The sequence below is a fragment of the Mycosarcoma maydis genome, chromosome 1, assembly GCF_000328475.2.
Source record: "Mycosarcoma maydis chromosome 1, whole genome shotgun sequence".
In the NCBI taxonomy this organism is placed as follows: domain Eukaryota; kingdom Fungi; phylum Basidiomycota; class Ustilaginomycetes; order Ustilaginales; genus Mycosarcoma; species Mycosarcoma maydis.
The window spans coordinates 456,129-471,106 of NC_026478.1; the positions used below are offsets into that span (position 1 = coordinate 456,129).

A 14,978-nucleotide genomic window follows, 5' to 3' on the forward strand; every position below is an offset into this window, starting at 1 on the left:
GACTGTCGAGATGGACGTGGGGTTGTGTGTGAGTGGGCGCGCGGTGGAAGAATTTACAATCGTGAATATCACGAAGCGTGAAGGATGCGGAACACGAAATGTGAATCGTGAATCGGCGAGATCGGACCGTGACTTGGGAATACTCGAATACTCGGCGTTGCGGTGTGGGTTGCCGAGTTTGTCACCGACGGGAGCCGAACCTGGTTGGATTTCACCGAGACAAGACACGAGAGCGTGGTCGGTGCATGCGCTTGGCGCTCGTGTGCAGCTCTGGGGTCTGCGTTCTTCGTTCTTCGTTCTTCGTTCTGGGTTGCACGTTGCACGTTGGTATATAGTAACTCTCTTGTCGGTTGAATCTCAAGTTTGGGCGTGCTTCTGATCATCCATCCAGTAAGATTGGTTCAAGATACAATGTCGGGACTACCAGCGATTCTCGCGGTCGGCACGGGCGAGTATACGACCGGTTTCGTGGGCAACTCGCAATCACCGTCGGACAAGAAGCTAGGCGTGGTCGGACTGGTGATGTTTGACCTTCGTCGTCGCGGGCTGATTGCGCCCGAGATCAAAATGGTGGGTACCAACGGTGACAAATTCCAGGGCATTCGGAGTCACTTTAAGAACAACATCGAGGCCAAGTATCGAGATATGTCGACCGAGTTCACGTCGTATCCTGCAGCAGGAGTTCGAGACGGTGATGCATACAAGACGGCGATTGATTCGCTGAAACCCGGAGATGCAATCACCATCTTTACGCCCGACTCGACGCACTTTGAGATTGCCATGTATGCGATCCAACGCAAAATCCACGTGCTCGTCACTAAACCGGCAACGCAGACGCTTGCACATCATCAGATGCTCGTCGAACAAGCGGCCAAGCATGGCGTGCTTTGTATGGTCGAACATCATAAGCGGTTCGATCCGGCGTATGCGGATGCGCGCCAGCGTGCACGCGACAGTTTGGGCGACTTCAACTATTTCTACTCGTACATGAGTCAGCCCAAGAACCAATTGGAGACGTTCAAGGCTTGGGCAGGCAGGGACAGCGACATTTCGTATTACCTCAACTCGCACCATATCGATATCTGTCTGTGGATCGTTCACGGGCGTGCGGTGCCGGTCCAGGTGACCGCGTCCGCCTCCAAGGGTATAGCCACAAGCAAAGCGTGTGTTGAGGGTACCGAGGATACCATCACTCTGCTCGTCGATTTTGCCATTCTCACCGCTGACGCTAAGGTTGAACCGGCGAAACGAGCAACTGCGATATTCACCGCCAGTTGGACCGCACCGCAGGGTGCAGGTGTGCACTCGGAACAGCACTTCCACTTTGTCGGTGCGCACGGCGAGACACGCATCAACCAAGCGCGTCGCGGCTACCAGTTCACCCAAGAAGACAGCGCCCAACAACTCACCGGCGGCGCATGCACAGACTACAACCCCTTCTACATGCGTTACACCCCCGACGCAGAAGGCTTCTTCGCCGGTCAAACAGGCTACGGCTACCTCTCGCTGGAACACTTTGTCACCGCCTGCACGCGCATCAACCGAGGCGAAACCAACGTCGCACATTTCGATTCCGTACTGCCCACCATCAAGGACACTGTGCTTACAACCGCCATCTTGCAGGCTGGAAGAACAAGCTTGGACGAGAACCGAACCGTTCAAATCAAGCTCAACGAGCACGGTCAGTTCGAGCTCCAGTAGCAACGTACAAAACGTCAGCACAGCCATCCAGACACTTGGCATTGGTTCGCGTCCCACAGATTCGGCATGACCAACGACTGGTTCTCAAGCATACCAGTTCAACCTACCAAACTCAACCGACTGAGACTCCGCGAGTGAAACCTCTTGATCTCAGCTGCCCAAACAATGACACGAATCGGGACAAAAACATCGATCGGCGTGTAGCCAAGCGCAGAATCGTGAATGGCTGAGATTGGGTGAAATTCCACCAACGAATCGTGAATCATATCGGCGCTCAGGACCGCTTGTTGAACATGTCAAGAGCAGAAAAGCTGTGGTCGTCCTGAGCGATGCCTGCGGCCGCTTTCCTCTTCCTAGCCTGTTGCTCCTCCTTGCGCATCTTTTCCATCCTCGCCTTGACCGCAATACGGTTCGGATCGACGACGTTTTCCCTCTTCTTTCTAAGGTACCTACTGAGCGCTTTATTCTTGCCTCGCATTCGGTTCTTTTCCTTGACCGGTTTAGCCGGACCCACATGAGCCGAGATTTTCGCAGCCAATGATCCGGTTGTTGCTCCGCCTTCCTCGTCCTCATCGTCGACACTTGCGAAAAGCGAGGCATCCGTGTTATTCAGCTGCATACGCTCGATTCGTGAAAGCTGCGAGTAGGCTCTTCCATCTGCACTTGTCGCCACAGCGCTCGGGTTGCGTTTGGCGATCTCGGCCAAAATACGATCCTGCTCGGCCGCAGACACGTTGGTCTCTGCGACATGCACCGATCCAAGAATCGTCTGGTCGATCGAAATAAGGTCGGGCGAAATCTTGTCGAGCAACTGGTGCACTTCGCGTTCGCGACGTGCATTGCGTGTTTCGAAGGGATCCAGTTCGGACGAGTCGAAGTTGGGCTCACCGGCACCGGGAACGAGTAGGCTTGTGAATCCGCCAGCGTGGCCTACGCCGAGAACGTCTTGAAACGGGCAGAACTTGACTTGGAGCGGTTCGGAACGTGGGAAACCTTGGGTGATGTATGGGCCGGGAGGCGCTTTGCCGAGCGTGGCGTGAGTGTCGTAGATCGAGACGTGAGGACCCCAAGCTACGCCGAGCAGCCCACGCTGAGAGAACTGGAGGTCCGAAGCAGGTCGGCGAGCTTGCCATTCACGACGAGGACCTTTACCCATCATGCGCGTGTCCCACACTTTGATGGTACCATCCATACCACACGTCGCCATGTCGCGTCCGCCGTCGCGCGAATCGATAGAGATACCTGTCACTGGCCCGCGATGCGCCAATATCTTGACGGCAGGTGTCGAAAGGTTGGGTGTCCACATGGTCACCGTGCCGTTGCTGTGGCCGAGATGCAGGACAGCAGTGAGCGGATTCTGTGTCATGGTGTTGCAGTTACCCAGTCCGGTACGATGCTGGCTGATGAGCGTGCCGGTCGAAGTGTCCTGATATTTCAGGTAGCCCGTTGCGCCCACGGACGCAAGCAAGAAATGGTAAGGCAAAAACTCGAGTCGGTTCACTTCGGTATGGTTCTTGAGCTTGTGGATCTCGATGCCCGCGTCGTCGTAGATGTAGACGTACTTTTTCTGTGCCGCAGCAAAGAAGCTGTTGTTATGCAGCCACTTGACATCCCTCACGGTCTCTCTGACCTGAATCTCACAGCTCAACTTGCCCGTCTGCCAGTCGAACGCCGCCAAGTGACCTTTTCTTCCGCCAATCACCAGATGCCTGCCATTTCGTGTATAGTCGCACCTGTAGGGTCCCAGCCCCACACCTTGCTTTCCTCCATCCAGTTTGAGTTCGAACCCTTTTGTCGCTGTATCAATGCCTACGCTGTCCTTGATCTGTGCCTGAGTTACCTTGAACGTTCGCTCGAGCTCTCCTTCGGTCTCGATCATTCCCGCGCCTTCTCCGGGAGCAGAGGAGTTGAGATATTCATTGGCAAGACGCGCCGATTCGGCAGCACGTTTCCGTGAAAGATGCTGGTGGGTGAGTTTGCTTTTCAGCTTCTTGTCTCTGACGCTGGTGACGGACTTGGGAAGCTTTGCATCACGGATAGCAGCAGGAGCTGATCGATCGATCGAGCGGGGCAGCGATGTAGCGGCAGAAATCGAGTTGGCTTGCTTGTTGAGCGCCTCCTCGCTGTGATAGGCCTTCTTTTCGCCGTTTGTCTTGCCATGTCGAGAGCCACTCGCGGATCGAGACGGTTTGGAAGGTCCAGCCTCCATGATGGTAGTTCGGCAGCTAGCTCGTAGCTCTTATGTGAGAGTGTGCAGAAATGTGTGGCTTCAGAGTGCTCGTCGATGATGGCTAGTGGAATTGCGTGTGTTCGCACAGCACTCAACCTCGGTTACTGACGTAGCTGCTCAAGGCTTGCTGTGGTGGCTGGTGGCTTGCAAAACTGAGCAAGACGCCTCTGATGATGGAGGAGAAAGGACAAGCTTGAACGATGTTGAGCTCCACACCACGCTTAGCAAGGCTCGAAGAATTTATCGACAACAAGGAAAAAAAAAATAGGCGTGGGCCAAAGAGAACTTTTTGGTTTGAATTCGTGATTGCAGAACCCTTGACTGCGTCAAAACTTGTAATCAAATTTTGCGCAAAGTACACAAATTTCATGTACGATTTTCGGAAGAGTTACGAAGGATATATATATGCAACTCCACAATCGTGAATCGTGAATATTCGTGGTTCTGAGTAACGAATCACAAAAGATGCACTCGTGACTGCTGCTTGCTGCTGGAATTCTGGAATTCCACCACACCTTGATTCTACTCCATCATACACATCACGGTCTCGATCTCAATATGGCGAAAGGATCGCACAACAGCTCGGTTGCGCGGCCAAAGCCCAAGGCTGCAACGGTATTTGAGCAGGATTCTGACGGATCAGACACCAGGTCGCTGCAGCTCGATTCCGGTAGCGAGCTTGGATCTGACATGGGTGAGTCTGCCGATGAAGAAGAAGAAGAAGAAGAAGAAGAAGAAGAGGAGGAGGAGGAGGAGCAACCAAAGTATGCACAATTCATGGATGATTCGGACCTTGAAGATGCAACTGATGATGAGTCTGAGGATGAAAACGAGGACGATGTCGAGCATGGAGCGTACAGCATCGAAGAGGCAGACTCAGACGACGAGCAAGATGACCTTCGACAACAGATGAACAAGCTCCCATTTTCGGCGCTCATGAAGGCCAAGCAACAGATGAATGGATTCTCAAGCGACGATGATCAGGATGTCTTCTCTGAACCAGATATCTCGGACCTCGAAGAAGATGAATTTGCACAAGATCGCCAGCGTCTTGCAGCGGCAAAAGCAGGTAAACGGCCTGATTGCAAAAGCAACGGCAGCAGCAACTCATCCCGCTCCGAAGAAGCACTCGAGCAAAAGCGTCTTGAAGTGCGCGAACGTTTACGACAGCTCAAGGGAGGATCGACCTCAACCGTCGGCTCATCCAGCAAGGGTGCAGCTGACGAGGCATGGGCCGAAGCGCGCAAACAGCGTGAACAGCGGCGCAAAGATGCCAATCAACGCAAAGAGCTTGCCAAGCGTTCTAATAAAAATGCGCCCACAGAGATATCGAGCAAGCGACCCGTCTCTCGTCGTCGCAACGTCATTGAGACCGCTTCAAGCCAGGTACGCGATCCACGTTTCGAATCTCTTTCGGGAAGCGTCAACAAGGATCTGTTTGCCAAATCCTACTCATTCCTTCCTGAAATGTTCAAAGACGAGCTTGGCACGCTCAAAAAGACGCTCACCAAGCTGAAAAAGCTAGAAGCGGCACAAGCCGGACCCAAAGCCAAATCTGAGCAGGCGCTAGCGATTCGAGAGGAGCGAGCCAAAGTCGAAGCTGCTTTGCGCAGAGCCGAGGGATTGGCTGGAGAGCGCGAGCGAAGAGCGCGAGAGTCGGCTGTCAAGGGCAAGATCAAATCGCAGAACAAGGAGAGGGTCGAGAAGGGTTTGCTGCCGTTCTATCCAAAGAAGAGCGAGATCAAGCAGATGCTCCTCAAGGACAAGTACGATCGCTTGTCCGGTGGCGGCAACCAGGAGGGCAAGAGGGCGAGTGGGCAGGAGAAGAAGCAGCTCAAAAAGGCGCTGGAGAGAAGAAGGAAGAAGAACGCGCAAAAGGAGAAGAGGGATATGCCTGCTGGCATCGGGTTCGCAAGAGAGGGAAACGGTGCTCTACCCAAACGGAAGAGGAACACGGCTGGCGGCGATTCCAACAAACGAGCTCGGTTCTAGGCTTCTGCTTCGCTTTGAAATTGCATTTGTCACGGCCTTGCATCAGCTTCGTTGTTGCACTACGCCTTCGCAAAGTACAAGCTCATACTCGAGCTGGACATACATCAACCGTATCCGTGCACGGCGCCGACGAGCAATAGTTCCCTGAGCATTTGGAGTGTACGACATGGAGAACGGATGGGTTTCAAAGATGAGGCTCTTGTGGGAGCTCAATGTCCGTGCTGCGCCTGGCCACTCCTCTTCTCGTCTTCTCAAAGAACGTGTGCGCACCTTGAATGAAGATTTGCTTTGCATCGGCAGGAAGACCAAGTTGCATCTCATAAGCGTCTCACACCTGGGAGGAATTCGTGAGGCGTGGATATGGAGACATGGACGTGGGAATTTGTCGAAGATGGTCTGATCTGGTGATCCCACAAATGGAGATTAGAAACGTGAAAAACGTGAAAGTAAGGCGTGAGGCACGAGGGTGAGAGACGCGACGCGCCTGCACGAACCTGCAGCTGAGCAACACCATATATTTTTCTGGTCCAACATCATCCCGACACCACCGTGCACCCACACCATCATCATCTTTGTCGCCTTCGTTGTTACCGTCATCTTTTACCTGCTTCGCATTGCTCAGCTTCTACACCCTTGCTGTACCTCTTATCACGGCAGCACATCTCTGTCCCGACTCAATCCACGGGTCTTGGAACGACGAACACGCCCCGTCGCTGCAATTCTTTCCAGCTTTCTACTGCCGTCATCCTCGATCATCTGGCGGAAGTGCTATACGTCGCATCACTGGTTTTTTCACTTGATACGAGCTATACGTAAGCACACTCAACTTGGTGGAATCTGGTCTGCGCTGCACCCGAGCTTCCACGGCAAACCATGTCAAAATCAACGCCCACAGCGACGCCATCACGGCGGCGCGGCACGTTACCCATCGAAACTCCCGGCTCTGCACGATCCATCTCGTCTGCCACGGACCGATCAACCCTGGTGGTTCGTGTGGAAGAGCTCGATCTTGAAGTGCACGATCTGAAACGGCAGATTGCTGCTGAACGTCAACGACGTCGCGACTCCTCCTTGGGAGCATCCACGTCGGCGTCGGCGGGAGCATCGTTATCGCTGCAATACATTGATCCGAGCCGCGATGTGGGGAGGGTGAAACAGGTGCTAGCGGAGAAGCTGAAACAGATGGACGATGATGCACTGACCGCATTGTTGACTGCGAGCAGTGCTGCATTAGGCCGACTGTTTGTAGACCAAGAGCATGCGGTAGAAGGGGACAGTGCGTGGTTGGTGATGGATGCCGGAATGGTCCCCAGCAAATCGGTCGGTATCGAAGGCACCGGTAGCGGAAGCGACATCGATCGACGCTTATCGCAAAACGAAACTGGAGTAGCACATCAACTTTCAGCCGCTCGACACGCCAACAGCGTTCATAGCTTTCTGAAAGATCGACAAGCAAGATTGAACCCTTTGCTGGATGCTTTGACCAAATTCTCGCATTTGGACATCGATCAGTTGGATCAGACCTCTTCCACGCAGACTCAAGATGCGGGTGGACGAAGGAGGACGATTCGCATGTCAGGCAACTTTGCTCGACTCTTCGCCATCGGCATCAGCTTTCACGTCGTCGAAGATTCTTCCGATTCTTCGCCACAGATCCAACAACTTCAACTCGATCTGCCGGACTGGTTGAAACGAACGCTCGATGCGCCCAATCGACTCTACACCAAGCTGCTCAAGCGAAACGATCTACCGGCGATACTGTTGATGTTGCGCACGATGGTGCCGTTGTGTTCGTTGCGTCGGAATCTGTTCACCTCCCTGATGGAGAGCTATACGGATCTGGCGCGAGATCACGTTCGATCATGGGAGCGAGAAAACGGCATCGAATTCACCCCTTACCACCCACCTGCCACCACCACCACCTCCAAGCCTTCCTCGACGAGAAAATTTTCGGCTCGCAATATCGATGAGAACATAGCAATCTCGCTCATCCGCCCATCAGCAGCTGAATCCTTCACTCTCACCAACAAATCTTCCGCCTCCCTAACCATCTCCTTCACCATCGGTTGGAACCGTTTCGGACACGCTTTCCCCCATATTACCGCCAAGCCGCATGTTCCAGCTAGCAAACTCGACTCTACCAGCAGAGCGTTCTTGACAGGATTTGAATCCGAGTTTACGCATCTCTTGCGAGTGGCTATAGCCCAAAATGCAATCATTGGCTTACCGGATAAAGACGAAGATGAAGAGGACCAGATTGAGCCAGGTGTGGGAAGATGGGGCATCAACGCAGCCATTCATGCCACGATCAGGGCGTTCTTCAAAATTCAAGATGACGCCGCATCGGACAGAAGCGACGATGACCCCGAGTCGACTTGAAGAATCAGTATCGCGCTCAGCCACCGAGACTGAGGAAACACTGGCATTTGTAGCACCCACGACTATCACGTCTAGATTTCAACTACTCGAGTCAAACTACAACCCTTTCCATGGCTGCAGCACCTATTGACACACAAACAAGCGGCCCAAGCAGCCAGAGCGAAACACAGATCAGCAAGGCGTGTCCTTGCGACGCAGAGCGTACACCTTTGATGCAATTGCCACGGTTTCCGTGTTTTGAGCCTGCGCGATCTGAGTCTGTTGCTACAATGTGCATGTGCATCTGTTACGGCTTCAGCCGCCACGATGATACTGCGCATGTTGCGCGTACTGCTGCTGCTGTTGTTGAGCAGGTGTCCAGCTCCACGCCTCCCAGATGGCGGATGTCGGTGGCTGTCCCTCAGTCTGGTGTGGTTGTTGCGGCTGCTGGTGCGAAGCGTATTGGCCGTCGATTCCGTGATGGCCTGGTGGATGCATTTGATGGTGCTGAGTCTGGTGGTGGCCGCTGTCTGCAGCGTTGGGATAGCCCATCTGGTATTGAAGATCAGCGTGACTGCCATAGCGCTGCGGGTGCTGCTGAGTCATGTAGTACGAGCCGCCCTGTGCGTGACCCTGCGCCGAACTCACGTCCGCATGACGTTGTACGGAAGCGTCCGGACAAGCCTCGTACTTGATCTGCGGGCGGATCCCGTTCGGGGCCGGGTAGGGTCCATCGTACTGCTGCGAGTGCTGCTGCTGCTGCTGCTGCTGCTGTGGGTGATCGTGCTGGAATTGCAGCTGCACAGCTGAAGGACGAGGCAGAGACCAGACCTCAGAATTTGGTATGTTCGCGGTGCCGGCCGTCACAATGGGTTCCTGTGGATAGTGGCTGTCGAATCCAGCATCCTCGGTCTTTACGCCAGAAAGACGCCGTTCAGGAGGATCATAAGCGCCGTTGGCAGCATGCATTTGCGGTACTTCAGAGGCAGGACGATAAATATAAGCATCCACGGGTGCGTTAATGCGACAAGTGCTTCCAGCTTCGTTAACGGAAGCGCCGACCACATCCCCAGCTTGATATCGTGGGTCTGAGGCCAAGGACGATCCATACGTCGCCGTCGCTACAGAATGCGGAAGATAGTCGGAATTTGCTGGTTGACTGTCGTGTAATTGATGTCGAGTCGAGTCGGATAGCGCTACTTGTAGCCGGGCGCCACCATCCGGATACGTCGCCGGATACGCTAGTCCGGACTGCATCGCCGGCTGTATAGCATCCGGATACGCCGATGATGCTGGAGGCGGCAGCGGGTGCTGAGGGGGCGCCGTCATGGACGAGGCTGGATAAGTCGCAGATGAGTATGTTAACTCCAGACCCTGCGTGTCGTATGCATGCAATCCTTTAGCAGCATCCTTCGACACGATTGGCGGCTCCGGATGCAGGGGCGAAGCTGACTGCGTGGATGAACCTGGACTAGAGAGTTGCGATGTGTTTGCCAACGTTCGTACGCTACGGTGCATCGGTGTAGGCTGCATGGACGATGTTGCCTGATTGGATGGGCTACCCGTCTGTTCACTTTCGATGCTGTCAGACCTTCCAGCGCCAGCGACTTTTCTCAGACCGTCAGCATCTGGTGTTGTGGCGGCACTTCCCGTCATACTTCGATCCGACTTACGAATCGGCCTCACGTCGCCCTCGCGCATGTCCGAGCCGAAGACCTTGACCGCAAACTCGGTGTCCTCAATTTCCTGGATAGCTTGCACATGGAGTGAGCCCATCATGCTCGCCGAGATCTCGTCTTGGACCTTCTGACTGTCGGCAATCGCCTGCACCATCTCGGGCGCGTCGGGAGCAAGCTCTTCAGCTAAATTGTTGATCTCTTTCTTCTTGCTCGAAAGGAGGAAAGCGTTGCTAAGGATGCTCTCCACATGCGAGATTTGTAGTCGTTCCTCGGCGGCGGCAACCTTCCTCATGAGAATCTCGAAGGGACCTTGTAGGTAGTCAGCGATAGGATTGGCGGTGATGAACGGCAGCTTGAGCACACCGGGCATGTCAACATTGACGTGACATGCGCGCAACGATTTGACGCAGTTGGTCAGCAATGGCAGGAGATGAGGATTAAAGTAGGATGCGCTCGCGCCCCACGCTTCTATCACAGAAAGACGTAAATCGGCTGCGGCAAGCACGGGGACCGCGAACAGTCCTGCTTGGATGTTGGGCGGTGCAACGATACAGAGCGAAGGGATTTCGCTACCAACGGTCTCTTCGTACGAGACAAAGTCGTAGAGCTGCGGCATGACGGGTGTCAAGCTGGAAATGAGGCCGAGTGCTTTGAGCATAGCGTCCGTGAAGGCAAAATTGATGAGAATGGCCTTTGTGATACGATCGCTTTCGTGACCGAGCAGGATGGTGGCTGCTGACTTCCATGGAAGATGGTCTAAGTAGAACGGATCTTGAAGTCGCTGCCGCATGTCGGCGGCGAACTCTTTGTGGTAGACGGAGCCGATGCAAACTTGGAGCGATTGCGCCTCGGCATTGGAGAAGATCGAGTAGTAACGATGCAGACCAAGACCGCGCGGATCTTTTCGAAACTCGGTACTCATGCTACGCATCTGCTCGTTGAATTTGTAGCGCCACTCGTCGAGCGCCTTCTTGTAACCTGTGGCCTGCTCCTCGGCCTCCTTCTTGGAGAACGAGGCAGCAGCGCGTCTTGTGTGGCGGAGGTCACGGGCGATGCCGTACAGCTCTGCACGCTGAGCCATCCAACAGCATCGGCTCTGTTCGCGAGGCGATAGGAACGGTGGAGGAGGCAATAGAGATGCTGTTAAGGCATCAATACGAACACGCGAGAGTTCGTGTTCGAATTGAGCCAGAGAGTCCCACTCAATGCGATCTTCGGCTACGTCAACGGAAGCGCGGAACTGGAGCAAGGTGAGCCAGGTAAAGGTGCACAAGACGGCGTGGGCGTACTCGTCACGAGCCGAGTCGCTGGCGTAGCTATTGGGCGGCGAGTCTGCCTCGAAGGACAGACGGATTGAAGGCAATTTGGCTGCAAGGCTGGCGTAGCCGAGGCGTTGCGCCACGATGAGCGCCGAGATGATGGCTGCTCTTGGATTGAGGTCAAGTGCAAATTCGAGCAAGCCGTCGTTTTCCTGCTCTGGTGTTGAAAGGGGCCGGTGGTTATCTACGAAGCCGTCAACAGGCAAGAGCAAGAAGGAAGCGCAACTATGCAGAGCAAAGATGTTGAGGTGGTCTATGTGCGGCCTGTGAATGGCACGACGTAACAAGGCATCCACCGCTTTTCGGAGTGGCTTTTTGGCTGCGCCTATTGGCAGCTTGGAGTCGAGATGAGGCAATGCAACCAGATAGATAGATAAAAGCAGGAAACACTGCGCCTCGCCCTGACATGTGGCAAGTGTGAGCGAGTCTTCGAAAGGGATCGAGAGGAAAGGGGAGAAAGGACCGTATAGACCCTGGAAGAGGATGCGTAGAGAATGCTCAAAAGATTGCAATTCACGGGTTAGATAATCGACCTGATCGTGTGGATAAGGCGGTGGAGCGCTCTGACCCGACAGAAGTAGTGCAGCGGTTTTGCCCAAGCAGAGATTGGGAGGCGCTTGTTTCCAGTCCTGATACGCTGTCTCGCCTTGGCCAAAGGCTCCGGACAATCCGAGAATGAATTGCTGTGCATCAGGCTTGAGCGTCGGAGCGGTACCGATGAGGCGTGAGAAAGCCGTTGCGGGCAGTACAGGCCGTTCCAAGTTCGTAGGTAAGGGTGTGTTGAGGGAGCAAATGTCGATGTCGCGGTAGATGGAGCGTGTGAGGGCGCTGGGCGAGATGGATGGGGACAGGAAAACGGCGCGATCGTTGCTGGAAGGATCCAAAGCGGCGGCGTTGACATCGTCTGACCTGGATCGTTTGCTAGAACGCGGAGGTCGATTGTGTTCAGCTGCAGGCGATGGCGTGGACGTATCTGGCTGCAGGTCCTCGCCTTTAACAACTTGACCTGAGGGACTCTCATATAGACAATCGATACACAGAGTCTTGCAGCGATGACAGATGTGGAAGGTCGGATTGGAGGATTGTAAGTCGTCAGTGGCAGGGGTTTTGGAACCACCGGCCGGCTCGCATCTTGCCTTGAGCTTGCGACAGGCCAGGCAGGCGCGCGATGTCTTGGGACGCTTTGCCCCCTTGGGCATGCGAGTGTTGATGTTGGTCTTGGCAGCATCCGACATGTTGGTGGAGAAAGAAACGGCACGGATGGCGTCGACGAAATGTGGAAGGATGTCTAGTCAATCGACATGCTCGATAGGTAGCGTAGTGATGCTTGAAACGTTCGCCGAATGCGTTGTGATCTAGCGCATGACGCTTTTCAAGCTTGAGCAGCACGGCGAGGACGGGCGCAGCGACGACGAAGCAACGGTACGTGCAACGCGGAAATGGGGAGCATTCAAACCGAGGTTGAAGCTTTCGAATCAGCCCACTGCTTGATCTCGGCAGATTGGTGAATGGAAGAGATTGCCTTGCCCTGATCGTGACGAAGACCGATGATCGAGAAGTGGGAGGGTTCGACGATGGTGTAAGATGAGACGACAACGTAGATGGAGCGGATTGCCAGATGAAGCAAAGGATGAAAGCGATTGTTGCAATGTCGTCAAGCTGCTCTGACGTCCTGATCAGCAAACTTTGGGGATGAAGGAACAAATGGAACCTAAGGGCGCAACGATATGTAAGTATGAGAGAGGATGGTCGGGTTTCTGATATTACGGCCATTAATCGGAGAATGCATGAACGAGATTTGAGCTTTGGATTCTCTATGCGGTCTAGCATCAACCCATTATCACGAATCACTCACGGCGCAGCAGAGACGCGTTACAAGTTCCAGTTGCGACAGCAAAGACTCAGAGTTTGGCGGCTTCCCGACTAGCTCTCGGGGCCGCACCTTTTGAGCGTTTATCTCTTTGCCAATCACGAATGTCGCTGTTTGTCGGCTGGTCCGGATCAATTTCTCCGAGGATGCGCTCGGATAAGGTTATGATCCTCTCTAGTCAGCTCTCCGCGTCCAAAGATGAGGTGCCCACTTTTCTTTGTTCTTCCTATGGCTCTTTCCTTGACGGTTGGGCTAGGCGAGTTGGTAGAAGCAGATTCGCCTCGGAGTACAGAAGGGTGCATACAAGCAACTGGCGGCAGGCATTCCCCATTTCGGCGTTTGGCACAGGCTGACTGTGACATAAGTCGTCGGATCATGAAACAAAGATGATATGCACAGTGCTTGAGAGCTCAGCTTGCAAGGAAAAGAACTCGGAACTCGCCGCCATCGTCGACTCACGCTGGTGGTTAGTCACATGAGGGAAACGGCGGCACGACCGGTTTGTGATTCATACAACTTTGAGTTGAAGTCGGGAAGCACCTCCGATCTGCACTTCGAAACCTGCCGAAGGCAACATTCAAAAATATAGTTCTCAATTTGTGATTATCACAACAACGTTTTTTTTAATATTTAACTTTGTATTAAAAAAAAATAAAACCAAAAAAGGAAGAAAAAAAAAGAAAGTACGGGGAGACGCGCATAGAGCAAAACTAGGAACAGGGCCTCGAGAACTGGTTCTCGACTTGCGGGATCGCCGACGTTTTTCTATTCTCACGGTCTAGGCTTTCAATGGTCCCAAAGCTTCGAAACACTCTGAGGATCTGAAATGGGCAACGGTATGCTGTCATCGGAAACGATAACACTTGACACCGGATGCGTAGGCTGTACTGAGAGTCAGAAACCGGGATCACAAGAAACAGCTCCCGCCACATTTTGTTCGAGCGGGATCGCGAATAGTGATGTATTGGGCCTGGCCGCACGGCTGCATGCGCTTTTACCCCGACGCTTCGTTGCGATGAGGAAATCACGTGAATGTCTGACTTTCCCGTGCGCTTGCACATTCACGATCGTATCATAACCGCTTTTGTAATTGGTCGGCAGAGCGAACACGCATCACTCGTGACTATTCTCGCATCTCGTCTTTTTCGAACCGGACGGTTCAAGATTTGCCTTTCCTTGAGAAGTCAACTTAGCCTTGAGCGCCACATACTAATATCGTTCAACTTCGGTGAGGAATACGGCATTACCGACCTGTTGCTTTGCACCGAAAACAGTGATCGACGTCGTCTTTGCTTCTTGCGTTCAGGCTTCGATGTAGGCTTTCATGCGTTAACAGCTCAAATCATCGGAACTCGGCGCCACGACGAACACTGATGCGCCGTATACATTTCCGGTCTCCAATTCAGACCCGGGAAAGCGGCAAGAAGCTTGAGGAGAACTTCACAAGTCGCAACTTTAGTCAATCTTAATGGTATTTTTTTCTTGGGGGGTATGATGCCGAGAAACAGCACGCCCAAGGTGATACGCACGACCAATTGCCATGACCTCTGGTCAACTCGTGTGTTCCAGTTAAGTAGATCAAGTGATCGTAGGCGATCGGGGTCTACGTCAATCGCAGAAAATACTCCCACTCGAATGGGGTTGCGCGTCCCGATCGCAGAAATGGCAGCACTCGTGACTGCATTCCTCAAAAATATGGTGGCATTCAAGCTACATCCGTCCCTTATCGTACCAATCGTGAATGCCATCTAGCACAATGAACGGCTGTCGCGCCCCGTTGAGTGATGCACACATTCCACCATGCTCAGCGGCTGCGCTGGGATGTGGGG

At 53.7% G+C, this 14,978-nt stretch overlaps 5 protein-coding genes across 5 annotated transcripts; 3 read left to right on the forward strand and 2 right to left on the reverse strand.

Moving 5' to 3' along the window:
* Positions 1 to 411: 411 nt before the first annotated feature.
* UMAG_00177 (uncharacterized protein) lies at positions 412 to 1,701 on the forward strand (the record flags this gene model as incomplete). Its single annotated transcript, XM_011387818.1, has 1 exon — positions 412 to 1,701. One exon carries the CDS (start codon positions 412 to 414, stop codon positions 1,699 to 1,701), a length of 1,290 nt encoding a protein of 429 aa, XP_011386120.1.
* A 274-nt stretch (positions 1,702 to 1,975) lies between these two features.
* Positions 1,976 to 3,910, reverse strand: UMAG_10047 (uncharacterized protein; the record flags this gene model as incomplete). The annotated part of the gene is made up of 1 exon (XM_011388334.1): positions 1,976 to 3,910. The coding sequence occupies one exon, from the start codon at positions 3,908 to 3,910 to the stop codon at positions 1,976 to 1,978; it is 1,935 nt and encodes a 644-aa protein (XP_011386636.1).
* A 579-nt stretch (positions 3,911 to 4,489) lies between these two features.
* UMAG_00179 (uncharacterized protein) lies at positions 4,490 to 5,923 on the forward strand (the record flags this gene model as incomplete). The annotated part of the gene is made up of 1 exon (XM_011387819.1): positions 4,490 to 5,923. One exon carries the CDS (start codon positions 4,490 to 4,492, stop codon positions 5,921 to 5,923), a length of 1,434 nt encoding a protein of 477 aa, XP_011386121.1.
* Positions 5,924 to 6,796: 873 nt separating this feature from the next.
* Positions 6,797 to 8,302, forward strand: UMAG_00180 (uncharacterized protein; the record flags this gene model as incomplete). The annotated part of the gene is made up of 1 exon (XM_011387820.1): positions 6,797 to 8,302. The coding sequence occupies one exon, from the start codon at positions 6,797 to 6,799 to the stop codon at positions 8,300 to 8,302; it is 1,506 nt and encodes a 501-aa protein (XP_011386122.1).
* Positions 8,303 to 8,596: 294 nt separating this feature from the next.
* Positions 8,597 to 12,514, reverse strand: UMAG_00181 (uncharacterized protein; the record flags this gene model as incomplete). The annotated part of the gene is made up of 1 exon (XM_011387821.1): positions 8,597 to 12,514. One exon carries the CDS (start codon positions 12,512 to 12,514, stop codon positions 8,597 to 8,599), a length of 3,918 nt encoding a protein of 1,305 aa, XP_011386123.1.
* Positions 12,515 to 14,978: the final 2,464 nt, after the last annotated feature.